At 45.6% G+C, this 14,483-nt stretch overlaps 1 protein-coding gene across 1 annotated transcript in view; it reads right to left on the reverse strand.

Annotated features, from left to right (window-relative positions):
• The window catches only part of SLC25A36 (solute carrier family 25 member 36), an 866,993-nt gene that overhangs the window by 719,111 nt on the left and 133,399 nt on the right, over positions 1–14,483 (reverse strand). Inside the window, exon 2 of the mRNA XM_078665634.1 lies at positions 6,569–6,739. Within this exon, the coding sequence (XP_078521760.1) occupies positions 6,569–6,739 (171 nt within the window). The remainder of the gene's footprint in view (positions 1–6,568; positions 6,740–14,483) is intronic.

Consider the following 14,483-nt stretch of genomic DNA (forward strand, 5'->3'; position numbering starts at 1 on the left):
AGAAAGAGTTCCACACTAGGCCCCTCCGAATCCTCTGGAACGCCCACCACGCAAATGTTGTTCCTGCGGGCCCTCCCTTCTTGAACTTTCAACTTCAGGGCCACCTGGCGGTGTTGGTGCACCAATTTGTTTACTCGTTGCTCGAGTTTCTTCGAGGAGACCTGGAGCTCCCTTATGTCAGATTCCTTTGCCTTGGCCTTCTCCGATGTTTTACTGAGGTCTGTACGGAGAAGGTTGACTTTGATGGAGATTTTGTCAATTTTTGTCTCCAGGTTAGTGCCCAGTGTCTGTATCGCCGTCATGATCGCGGCCAGGGACGGTTCTTTAGTTGCTGCCTGATCTCCCGATGCACCCTCAGTCTGAGGGGTCCCCATCTGGACTGTGTATTTGTCCAGCTTGTTAGTTTGTGCGGCAAGTGTTTTTCGGTTTGAAAACAATTTCCTATGCACACACAATAAAATTCAAACACTGGGTAATACAGTTGTTGGTCAGGTCAATACAACAACAAGTTGTTGTCCACTTCTTGTATGAGCAATTCTTTCTTTATTGCTCGAGCTACAACGCGCCAGCCGACACGTGTTTCGTCAGAGTATAGGTCGCTCTGACTCTTCAGGGCTTCCTTCTATTCTAGGCGTATGTTGTAATTCCGCTTGACTGGTGATAATTCCAACCCGGTAAGGGTATCTTGGAGTACTGTGTAGCTTGAGAATTGCACTTGTGTCTGTATGAAAAATTTAAAGCATGTTCCATGAGCCGTATGAGTTAGCTTGGCGGAACAGGAACCCTCCTTTTGTTTAAGTGACTAATGCTGTTTTGATTGCCAATCTGTTTCGTAATAATCGCCGTGATTCAGACTATTCTCCGTATTCCCACAATTGTCGTCCGAGTGTCCAAGGACCTTCTGTTCCGCCTGGCCGTGAATCTGGCGTCTCCCAGCAATGGTGTTTCCGAATGAGTGTTTTCGGTTTCATTGTGGCGGCCGACTCACCCAACCCGCAACTTTCAAATGTCGCCCTCCAGCCCACTGAAGAGGCACATAGACGACAGCTCAACTCCCTTTACGGCAAGAAACATGTTGATCAGATATTGAACCCAACTGTATTACAAGCATAAGGAGGGCACTTATTTTCCTTCTAGCTTCTTATTGTTTTTATCCCTCAACAAGGGCCACCACTACAATAAACTACTGATGTGTAAAATTAGCATTTCACTGATTTCCATTTCAGTCTACACCACCCCAGCACTGTCATTACAGGTTTGCCACAGCAAACCAATGAAAAGAACTCTGGCAAACAGCCCTCTTCAGAAGCCTTTCGGGACTGCAGCATTGACCCAACAAGGAGCTGTTCAATGTTGATGCATGCTATCAAGTTTGGTGGATGAGAGCCCTTGCTCTTGAATGTAAATACTCCACCTACCGCATCTCCATGGGGATACACTAATGGTGTTTCACCCAGAGGTAATATTAGGAAATGCATATTGTTTATTATCTATATACAGGAGAGCACATATGCTGGATTTCGACTGATCCCGGTCCCTCTCTTGTTGATGAAAAGGTTTATTTTGTCAGGTCAAACTGGCAGTATAAAACTGCACAGAGGCATGTTTTAGAAGGCTGCTTAACTAAACTAAGTGATGCAGGCCCACTCGTAGCATCTAGTTTACAGGCCCTGGGTAAAAATCATACCACTTTACTGAGGACTTGTAAGTAAATGAAATGTGCAATTGGGTGTAAGCAAATGTTACCATATTTAGCAGAGACAGCACAAGCACTATCTTCGCTTTACTATTGCTAACTAGGCTACAGTCCTAAAAGCTAGCGAAAACTAGTTCGGAAAACAGGTAGTGAAGGAGCCGTGCCAGAGGGGTTGATCAGAAAGGGAAAAGAGTAACAATCCTTGACAATTAGGAGAACCCCCCGATTAGATAAGATTAGATAAGGTGCTCATCTACCTGGGGAGGTAAAAGGCGATGCAACCTCCTACCAGGCAATCCTGCACCAGTGAAGGGAAATCAAAGCTATTTTGAGCCAGCTGCGGCGGTAGGGTCGGGGTTTGTGTAGTTTGCTGCCTCGATGTGCCTGGACGCTGATAGCCAGGTGACCGGCTTATGCCTTAAAAGCTGATCTGGGGCTCGGTCTGGTGCTGCCTCTGGTGGAACCACATTCCGAAGTCTTGAAAGGGGTGAAACTGTTGAGGAAACTGCTGTACAGTTCATTCCAACACAAGAGTGTGATGTTGCTTGCTCTTGTTAAAGCACTCCCAGGATGAGCTTGTCTTCTCCCTGAAGAGACGTGCGCCATTGAATGGAATGTTCATAAGGGTCTGTTGGGTGCCCCTCGAAGAACCTGTGGAGGGAATCCAAATGTGGCACTGAAGCACAACACTAGACCAGACTGCCTTCCTTGAAAAGTAAGAAATGTCCAGGCCCAATTGGATGAAGCACTTTTGCTGCGTCCCGGCCATCCTAAATAAGACATTGGAGATTCATCCTAATGTCATCAAGGACGGTAGGCAAGATGTCCACCACCATGTTCCATAACGAATGCAAATATCTCTACAGGATATCACTGGTGTTTACCAATTTGAGGGTAATGGTCGGCCAGGGAGAACATTTATTTTCCGAATGACTCAATGCGTTTTAACTCTTTCTGGTCGGATGATCAGAAACGCATCTGGGTTTAACCTGCTTGTGGAGGCATGCTCTCAAGGTTCTCTAGAGTAGGGTGTTGGAGGAAGACAATATCCGCTGGAGTAAGCATATGCATAGTTGCAGCCTGCCTATAACTGGGGGAAAGATCCTGGCTTTGCCCCGGTATGCAGCAATGCATATGTCAGAGCTTCTTCAAACTGCAGAAAACTAAAGGCTCCTCAGATGCCTGTCCTGCGTGATGGAGCTCTACGAGTTCATTGGTCCTCCTCTCAGTAGTTCATAGGGTAAGGTCTAGTATATCTGCTGCTCTCCTTATAACTGTGGCAAAGGAGGGAGATTTCTCTGGCCTCCATTGACCTACACCGGCTATGGCTACAGTGCCAGGGAATGCATCAATTTTACTGGTTTCCTGTAGATCAAAAAATAGGTTTGCGCTCGATTAACACGTTACTGGATGTCTTCACGGTCTACGGTCGAGCGTCCGGCTATTCGATCAACTGGTCCAAATCCACCATGCACATACTGCGTGGTCCTGCGCCGAGCTTGCCAGACACCTGCCCGCTACGAATCTCGGTTGACGGGTTTAAATATTTAGGGATATACATTACAGCTGACCCTGCTTCCTTCCGCAGGCAAAACCTACAGCCCCCCCTTGACCGCCTCAAACGTGACATTCGACACTGGGAATCACTACCGCTGACACTGCTGGGGAAAGCTGCCCTATTCAAAATGATGGCCCTGCCCCGCTTCCTATATGCTCTAGAAAACACGCCCTATCCTGTCCCCCCCCGCATACTTTAAAACCATCGCTGCACAGGTCTCGGTGTTATTGTGGGGCTCTAAACCTGCTCGAATAGCGCAAGCCAAACTAACGCGAGGCTGGTACGACGGAGGCATAGCGCTCCCAGATGTGCACCTGTACTACTGGGCGTCACAGCTGAAGATTGTTAATCAGTGGCTTCATCTTCCCCAGTCTGACCCGGCCCTAAAGGCGGACAGGGCGCAGTTGGGATTCTCTGGAATGCTGGCTCCCCTGTACGATACATTGCTAATCACGTCGAAGATCGGCCCACTACGACACACACTCACCGTGTGGCACGCGGCACTACGCAGGCTGAAATGGCGAGGAGTGCTGACGCAGCTCACCCCGTTATGGGACGTAAAACAACTTGGACAATTGAGGCACTCCAAGGGTTTCGACCGCTGGGATGCAATTGGCATCTCCACCATTGGAGACCTGTGGCAGAGAGGGCAAGTACTACCTTTCGAAACACTGCAACAACAATATGAGCTGGCGCTGACTGAGCGCTTCAGATATACACAAATACGTCATGCCTTAACAACAGTGTTCAAACCTGGTACAGATATCCCAGAGGCGTCGCCGCTAGAGGACAGACTACTGACGGACTTTATGCCTTCAAAAGCAACATCTCTAACCTACAGAAAACTTATAAATAATCTGCCTGACCCCCTAGAGGCCTTGCGGAAGAAATGGGTACAGGACTGTGGCGACATGGATGACACGGAGTGGCAGGAGGCGACTTCATCCCCAAAAGAAATAGGTATCCCTGCGCGTTTACGCCTGGTACAACTCCGTATATTGCACAGGTCATATTACACAAGGGATGCACTACACAAGATGAAAAGGATTGCACACCCATACTGTTTGAGGGGATGCGGGGAAATAGGTAGCTTCTACCACACGATATGGGAATGCCCCCAAATTGCGCACTACTGGGCTCAAGTGATGCGCACCATGTCACAATCTGAGGAACTATCCATACTCCCAGATCCCAAACGATGCCTCCTGAACGTGTGGGAGCCCAACGATCTTACACGATATGGGCAGAACTGGATGACAATAGGTATGATGGTGGCGAAGAGGAATATAGCGCAAAGGTGGGGTGGGGGGTTACCGCCATCCATAGGGACCTGGAGACAGGACATGGACGCTGCGATGATTGCAGAACGGGCTGTGTATCGAAACAGACGATGTCCTAGGAAATGGCAAAGGGTATGGGGGGCGTGGAATAAATACAGAGGGGACATTTGCGACCCACCTACTGATACAGACGACACTGGCTCTGATACCGAATAGAGCGGTTCCACCCAGGATGTGTTCCGCAACCCTTGATTTGCCTTGTATAACGTTGAGCACCTGTGTTAATGATGTAATTGCAAGGTTTTCTGATCCCAAACTCAAATGCATAACATATTTGATATTTCCAAGTGACAATGTATCGCACTGTTTTAAAAATGCTAATAAAAATGTTTTTAAAAAAATTAAAAATAAATTTAAAAAAATAGGTTTGCGTCATCATAGATCTGGCTTTCGTAATTATCATCCATGTCAAGCATTTCGTATTGGTACGATAATGTCTTGGAATCAGAACAGGGGTGTTGTCAGGGTAGTTGAGACCTCAGCATCCCCTTGAGCAGTGTTGGTGTTGGTCCTGACAGTAAGACACAGGGTTGGGGTGTCGGTTGGTGTGCCACAAACTGCTTAGGACAGTGCATGGACAGTGCATGGAGGCAGAGGGGACTCTGAGATGGGGTCGAGTGGCACAATCTGCCAGCTGTTAAAGGAGCCAGCTGTTAAAGGACTGGAGACCACCCCGATCCTTACAGCCCGAAGGCGCTTCACTGGGATCAAGTCAGGTATCAAATATTCTATCCATGGCCTTGAGTTTGGGGAGCTGTTGCGGCATCTCTCATGGCCTGGAGAAGTTGGGGCGCATCAGGATGAGAGCCGAAGCCGGTTCGGAGGACAGAGATAGAATTCACAGCTTGGAGATACCCCTGGAAATGTATGACTCTTTGCATTAAGTGTGACAAGATAAAGCGAAGCAGTGTTTTGACTTCTTGTGCTTCTTTGACTTCTTAGACTTACCTGAATATCTTAACTTCAAGAGCAGCCTCGGGTGCCAGAGTGTGTCCATTTCCTTCACTTCCAATGAATTCTTTGGTTTCTGCAAAGTTGAGTGTAGCTTTGGGGATCTTGGATGACCTTCCTGTTGATCTTCATGTACTTGTTGCAGGACATCGCATTGTGTTTGGGCCCAAGAGACCGACCTCCTAGAGGTCATTTACAAACATCTGTTTGAAAAAGACAGGTTTTAAGCTGTGCAAGGATTGACACAGCGGGAACATACCCTTTGCACACGGTATAAAAAAAGGTGTATGTGAAAAAACGTCTGCCAGCCTCGACAGAATTGAACAGAAAGAGCTCCAGATCTGAAAGTGCGGAAAGATAGTAACGAACATCAGCATCTACAGGTGGTATCTATGTAGGGACCCTGACATTACATGCTCGGCAGGACAGAGCTGCTTGGTGCCACCCATCGATGCAAAAGAGAACAGCTGACAAGATAATCTGGATACACTGTGGGGACATTTACAAGGTGAGGAATCAGCAGTTACAAGTATCCATCAAACCTCAATAACAATAGGTCAGCTCATCCAGTTTTAGGTGCAAGTTCACCCAAAACAGAATTAACTACATTTTCCTGCAATTTGAGAGTGTTTGAATCAGCAAATTGCAGCAGGAAAAGCTGCATTAAAATCACAGGTGCAAAGCGCACAAATAAACGGTTTGTGGGTGCAGAAATTGGTCGAACAAACGCTAGGTGTACATTATTTCCCATTCCTGCAAGCAAACTGCACATCCACTGATTAGCAAACTCCAGTACAAAAACAGAGAAAGTCTTTTTTTTTTTAACACAGAGCAGATAAAAGTACAATTGCCATCCATCTCAATCTTGCGGTTGCTAGTAATAAGAACCATGCAGTCCAATAATAAACTCAAAATCATCTCCAGAGAACACAACATCTTACGTTTAAGTTTTCATGACTTTCTCTGTTCTGCAAGGCACAAAGCTCATGAACACCACTTAAAGCTGAAAATGCGTGTACATACTTTAAACAATGGATAGGTCCCGGGGAGATCCTTGTGACTCGGTTGACACTAGATCCATTTAAAGTGTTCAGCTGAATTTTAGAGATGTAGACAGCTGTGACAGAGGACTGCAGGCGTGTTTTCACAACTTCCAGGGGACAAGTGAGAATTGCACCAACTGTGCCGCCACATCTGTAGAAATAACACAAAAAATTAGAACCCGTCAAGTGTTTTATTTCTGTTTTTTTATTTGAAAGTTGTGGCACCAATAACAAAGCACCTTATTAAAACAAGCATTGGGAAAAGCCAACAGGTCTTACATTTGGCATCGTGGGACGGACCTACGGGCTTTGCCTATGCTTGTTTTGATTTTACTTTAATTCATGTAAAAAAAAATTAAGATGGCCAGTTGAGTCTACACGCACATATGCCATCTATTAGTATTTTTTCATAAACCACAACAAAAAGCATCTTAGATAGCTGCGATGCATGAGTGGCTATCTTGGAGAGGTTTAAAATCTATTTAAAGATGGATGCCTCGCCCAAGGGACAGCGAGAGAAGGGAAGAGAGATCGAGAGAGAGAGAGATAGAGAACAGTCCCTAATGCACTGCGATGCAAGATTCTGACATCAGTAGTCGAAGAATACAGCTCATTCAAACAAAACACTTGTTTCTGCGAGCGGAACAAAAACAGGAAAGAAAGCCATCAAATTAGAGGGAGGGAATTGGGATCCACAAGAAAGTCATGCAATTATGAGTGGGCCACATCCAAAGCACACACTACGTATATTGGATACAAGGGGTCTGTTGTTGTAATGTTCGTGGGTTGCCCCAAATAATACGCGACACTTGGGGTACTGTGTCACTCTTATTTATTTATATTTGTTCCCTAAAGAGCACCGAGCCGAAGCGCACACTGTGCCGGCTTTTGCGCCTCTGCTTTGCCGATGCGCGCGCAGCCCAACATGGCCGCCAGCACGTCACGTCACGGCGTGACGTGCAACCACTAGAGTGCAACACCACATATCTCCCCTTTTTCCAAACAATGAAACGTTTAACTTACAGTCCGCTGCTCATGTCAAAGTCTCGAAACCTTGCCGGTCTCACCACGGCTCTCCCCATCCGGGTCCGTCTTGCCGGGGTGGATGGTGTCCCCTTCTCTTGAGTCTCTGCGTCAACCCTTCCATCTCTCAGCGCAGCCGCGCTCTCATCCAGTCTCCTCACGTCCATTTCCCTTGCAGCTCCCTGGCCACCATCATCGATTCTCTCCTCATGCTGTTCTCCTCTTCTCTCATCCACCTCCACGTCCGCCTGCTCTGTGTTGGTTTCCTCCGCATCTTCTAGTTCTGCTCCACCTTGATTCCATCTTAAGACTTTGTTACACCTTGCCATGCGATCTTGGGACCACACGTTCCCGTCGCTCAACAAAGCCGCTCGGTCATACACCTCCTTGACCTGCATGGGTTTACTGTACTTGCTGTCCCCCTTTCTTTGCAGCGTTGCCAACTTTACTCGCACCCACTCGCCTTCTTCCAGTTCTGTCTTCTTCACATTCCTTTGGTTGTTGTAGTGCTTGGCGTAGATGGCCTGTGCTCTTTCCAAGTTAGCTTGCACCACTGCTGGGGACCACTTGCTCATTATGGTTTTCTCCTTCCATACGCGGTTATCCCGAGTGAAGGGTTCGCACCCTCTCAGTATTTGGAAGGGGCTATATCCTGTCCCTGTGGGGGTAATTCTGTACGCCCACACCATGTGCCATATCTCCTTTTCCCAGTCTTTGTTGCTGGAGATCGCTGCTTGCACTGACCCCATCACTACTCTATTGAATCGTTCCACCAGACCGTTTCCGGCCGGGTGGTAGATCGAAGTATGTTTGGCAAGGATGCCGTTCCTCAGCATAAAGTTGCTCCACTTGTCAGAAGTGAACTGGGGGCCATTATCACTCAGGATGGACTTGGGGATGCCTTCTCTCACGAAAGTGTCAGACAGAAACTTCAGTATGTTCTCTGTATCCATCGCCTCATCCACTCTCACCTCTGGCCATTTTGAGTATCTGTCTATGAGGACACATACGTATTTTTGAATACCTTGTCCATCAAGAATCGGGCCCAAAATATCTATGGACAACTCTTCCCACGGATTCAGTGGCGGGTCAAATTTTCCTAACGCTGGTCTCAATGGTTTGAGTGACTTATCTGCTCCTTGGCATTGTAAGCAGTCTTTGACGTGTCTCTCAGCCCGTAGATCCATACCTGGCCACCAATAATTTTGCTTGGTCCTCAGTTTCATTTTCCCAATACCCAAATGGCCTTCATGGAGTATGTTCAGCAACTTGGGAATGATGTTTGCCGGGGGGATAACCTTATCTCCCCTGTACACGAACACTCCTTGATCGTCCATCGACAACTCTTCCCTGATCTCATGGTATGGTTTTAGGTTCACGCTGGTTTGTCTTTTGTCCGGCCAGCCCTTGACAATGTACAATTTTATCTCTTCTATGGTGCCGTCTTCATCATAAGCTTCTTTCCACTCCTGATTGCCGATGACTCTCTCTTGGTCCTCCTTGAGTGCTACCATCTCCTCCTTCCCTGCTTGGTCCTCTTCTCCTGGTTCCATGGCCGCCTCCCTGCTTAAGTAGTCAGCCACTCTGTTCCGACTTCCTGGAATGTATTCTACATCGTATCTAAATTCGAGCAATTTCAAGGTCATCTTCCAAATTCTGGGCGTAGCACTGGCATGTCCGCTGGAGGTTAGTACCTTCAGTAAGGGCTTGTGATCTGTCTTCAACTGGAACCGAGTGCCCCACAGGAATTGCCTGAACCTTTGATTCTCCTGAGGCGAAAAGCCGGGAGCCAGCGCAAAACTGTTTTATTCTTTGTGTGTCACTATTTACTTTGCTGATTTTAAAAGCACTCTTACCTCTGATAAAAACGCGACACCGCCACTTATCTCCGCTCAGCTGCCCTGCGCTGACAGCGAGTTTTGCCTACTAACAAACAAATCCGGCGCCATTGCCGGCGTGCGATTGAGCCACGCCCCCTTGGAGGCCACGCCCTTACCCTCCCGCTTAAAGCATGTGTCACTTCCGTACGCGCAGCGGACGGGCGCAGCGGGCGCGCCGTTTGCACGCTGAAGGCGCGCCTAAGGCAAGCCCGTCTGCGCCCGTCCGCGCCTGGTCCGTGCCTAGGGCCAGTCCCCCTGCCCGTCCCGCTGTTTCTACCCGCACTAGCTGGACCAAATCTCAATTACTCCTGCTAAATTCCACTACCTGTTCTATGACCACACGCTGTAATCCTGATTACTTAGAGGACTCATATTTTCACTGCCCCCACTGCAACTTTACGCTCCCGCCCTGGAGCATCCGTCCCCCTCCCCGATCTAACAGGCCTAACCGCCTACCTCACCCCCTGTCGCTGAAAGCCGGCCTGGTAAATTGCAGGTCATTACCCCGCCATGCCCACGAGATATGGACATCCATCATCTCGGAGGATTGGGATATCCTATTTCTCACCGAGTCCTGGATTACTGACTCCTCCACCCCGGATATTCACCTTGCAACCCCGCCAGGCTACACCTTAAAGGGCATCAATCGTGCGGGCGGCAAATTAGGAGGTGGACTTGCCATCATAAAAATGCGAATTTCATCATTAGGAATCCCTCTACCAATACCTATTCCATATACGCATCACGTTTGTATGAAGACTCCCCTTGGGTGTTCTTGCTGTACGGATAGAAATCTACCTTTGTGAGTATACCCTGTGAATTGAGCATTATTGCTTTAGATCTGTAATGTTGTTTTATTCTCGCAATAATCAGTTATTTTGGAACACCATGTTATAAATTTACCAGATGCTATGAACTACAAAGACTCATTCCGATATACAAAAACCTAGAAGTGATTCTACTTTAGTGTTTTAGAATGAGACCTAAGGTTATTTTTCGTTATTGTAATCGTTATTGTAATAAACCAAGGTACGGGAGCTTTGAATGAGTCAGATACTGTACAATTGACAAAATATATTGCCCATCAAAGGCTTTAAGTGTACATAACAATAGTCAAGGTCAGTCCTCAAGTCAGGAATGGAGGCTTTTAAATTTATTTGTAATGATACCTGTATATGTTGTCACTATAAATCCTATGGATGTTTAGATAACATAGATTTTCTTTTAAACTGTGTTTCAGGAATTAAAATTGTGTCTCCTGAAGAAGGCGGTCCCCTGCCGAAACGCGCGTCGAGTTCCTATGCTTGTTTTATTATTGATGTGATTATCTGTATGCTTTTGTTAATATATTACTCTATTTTTTGTACTATGAATTTTATGTTAACTCGTTATGATTATTGTATGGAATTTTGACAAAGCTATTTTAATACCCGTCATATTGGTTTGACCCCCAGTCATTTCTAATATGATTTTTAAGTATACAAAATAAAAATATACTTTTTATACAACTTCGTTCATCCTCCCCTACTGTTCCTTCTTGATAACTGGCCTGTCTTATCTGTACACCTATATACCTAGACGTCCTAGGATTTTTTCGCATATGTTGTTACCCTGCCCTAGGAGTCTATAGATTGTTACTACCCAGGGGGTCCTTGCTATTTACAGTTGTTTACCCACAGCTTATCTGTGTAGGGCTTTGTTCGCCTGTATCTCTACATATTATATCAAACGATTGTCAGTACTGACTCTAGCGTATTCCCTTCCCCTCTCGTATATATATTCATATATACTTAATACACACCTCTACCACTTTTTCAGTATGGCCCAATTACCAACTTTTGGGTTCTCAGACGAGGTGTTCGCTACCCTTGTCGGAATTAGCTCCGTAGCCACCAGTAGCAATACACCTAATGTTACCAACAACGAAGACAGTCGCAAACTGGTTGAACTCAAAAAGAAATTAACACGTATGGAAGCCCATGGGGAATTTATGCTAGCATATTTGAAGAATGGTATTATCCCTATGGGCCTCAAAGTACGGAACATTCCTGGCCTTTTTGTCCACCACAGGCCATTCTTAGAAAAATGGAGCCTAATAGCGAATAGGTGTTCCAGAGATCTAATGATTCTGATAATCGAAACAGCGAAAGAACTAGCTATAGATATTAAAAAAGAGATCGAAGAACTAGAGACCAAACTTCGGAACTCTGGTAACGTGGATGATGCAATCAAAAGAATAGAGGAAGCTAATAAAGAACTAGAGTCATTTAGCGCCTACCTTAATAAACGGAAAAATGACAAATTAAGTAAGGACAAACGCTATTATACATTAGAAGGTACTTATCCTTATCTGAAGCAAGATTTTTACAAACAAAACCATTACGTCGACGAGATTAGACCTACCCCACAAAGAGTCAACAATTTTACCGACTCCTCAGACTCCGAAAATGAGGGACAAAGTAATTACTACGAGGCAGAAAATTATAACCAATATAGCGGCCCACGTACTAAGCAGCCTTTTTTAGCCAACAGGGGCCCAAGACGGGGCAGACCCAGGGTCCATTTCCAAAACCAGTCCAGGGGCAACTTCCAACAAGCCCATCACCAACAGCAACATCATCAACATCCCCACCAACCACAGGAACCCCAATGTATACGGGAAACACGGAATCGCCAATATTGGGGCCAGGGGATATAATCCCCATTTTTAATCTGTCCTCCAGACAGTTAGATATTCATACTGAGTCTTTACTTTCCAAAGGTCTATCCTACGTCCCCCATGCCTATGTCAACGTATTTGAACTACAGAAAGACATCATCTGTTTCTTCAGAAAGATTAGATTAAAAAAGTTCTTCTCCTCCTCTGCACCAGATAATATAGACGTGACCCAAAGAACCAGTCAGCTATCCCTACCTTCCACCTTTAACCCCTCGTTAGACCAACTAGGGCCAGAGGTGGCCAGTTTTGAATTGGTTGTCCTGCAACAACTGGAAAGATCCCTTCGATTTATACCCAAACCTATTTATAATCTGAACAAAGAAGAATCAGAAGCCCTTCAGATTCTTAGAAAGGATAGGGAGTTAATAATCAAAAGCTGCGATAAAGGTGGCGGTATCGTATTGATCGACACTGACAAATACGAACAAAAAATGCTAACTATGCTATCGGACACCACCACCTATTCGAAAATTAATACTAACCCTATAGTCGCAACTTCGAAGAAAATATTGAGTCTTACTCGTACAGCTCTTACATCTGGAGACATTAATCAGAAAGAATTTGAGTACCTTAATAGCCATCAACATAAGACCGCATGTATATATGGCATGCCTAAGATACATAAAGATCTGTTTGACCCCCCCTATAGACCGATTGTCTCGACAATTGGTACCAATATAGAACCACTTTCTAAATTCATTGATTTTTATCTACGACCCCATATACCCAATATCCCTTCCTACATTAGAGACACGGGAGCTATGATAACAAAAATAGAGAACCTGCCCTTTGATCCCACCACAAACCTCCTGGTTACAATGGATATTGAAGCTCTATATAGCAACATACCGCAGATGGAAGCCCTAGAAACAACTAGTTGGTTTATTGACACCTTCAATATTGTGTGTCCTAAGGATTTCTTGTTAAAACTGCTTCAGATTGTGTTATCTGAAAATATTGTTGAATTTGGCAACTCGCTATTTCGCCAAACAAAGGGCGTCAGTATGGGGGAGTCTGTGGCACCCTCCATCGCTAACATCTACATGGCGGCCTTCGAAAGGAGATTTGTACATAATGACATAGCGCCATTCTACGAATCTATCTCCCATTGGTCCAGGTATATTGATGACATCTTCTTTATCTGGACCAGTGGGAGAGACTCTCTTTTAGAATTCCTAGAATGGATCAACCTAACTGACTCAAACCTGAAATTTACAGCACAATATAGTGATACTCAAGTTGAGTTCTTGGACATAATTATCAAGAACCAAGACAACAAACTTATTGTAGATTTATTTGTTAAACCTACAGCGAGGAATACTCTCCTTCATTTTAAGAGTTTTCACCCGCGGTGCCAAAGGGAGAGCATCCCGTTCTCACAATTTCTTCGAGTGCGAAGAAATTGTTCAAATCTGGCGGATTTTGTTGCCCAAGCCCAAGCTATGAGACAGAAATTCCTCAATAGGGGTTACCCACACAGGTTGATCCGGGATTCATACAAACGAGCGAGATTTTATGACCGGGACCACCTGCTTAGAACGAAACCTCCAGCTACTAACGACCAACTAGTATGCATAACCCGACATTCAACTTTAAACAACACGATACGGCATATTGTAAACAAGAATTGGCACATTCTGAACTCGAATCCCTCCTGCGACAAAATAGAGAAACCTATCTTTGCACATAGGAGGAATAAAAATCTCAAAGACCTGGTTGTCCATTCGCGATTTACAACTAACAACCCGCAGTCAGAATTTATACAGAGGTCAATTAACAACAACCTTCCGGTTAAAGGTACTTTTAAATGTTCAGCCTGTAAATCCTGCAGCAACATCATCCAAGGTGAGTCTTTCGAACACAATGGCTGTCACACCTCTGCTACTGACATGTGGAATTGCAAGACTACTAACTGTATATACTTTATCTTGTGCCCATGCCAGCTGGGTTACGTGGGTGAGACTTCTAGGTCCGTACAAACAAGGCTGACAGAACACAGGTCAGCCATTCGGACCAACAAACAGCTAGCGCCCTTAGTTAAGCATTTTTCTGAAAATAATCATGCCCCAGACGATTTTAAGTGGCGCATTTTGGAGAAAATCAGACTCCCCAGTAGCAAAGGAGGTGATCAAGTCAGGAAAAAGAGGGAAGTATTTTGGATCTTTTCCCTTGGGACTTTAAAGCGAGGTCTCAATGCTGAAATTCCCTGGGAAAATGCCATCCTATAGACACTGCAGTTTTTACTTTCGGAAATAACCTACGTTGCTGCCTTC

This window comes from Lissotriton helveticus, chromosome 11 (assembly GCF_964261635.1).
Source record: "Lissotriton helveticus chromosome 11, aLisHel1.1, whole genome shotgun sequence".
Lineage (NCBI taxonomy): Eukaryota > Metazoa > Chordata > Amphibia > Caudata > Salamandridae > Lissotriton > Lissotriton helveticus.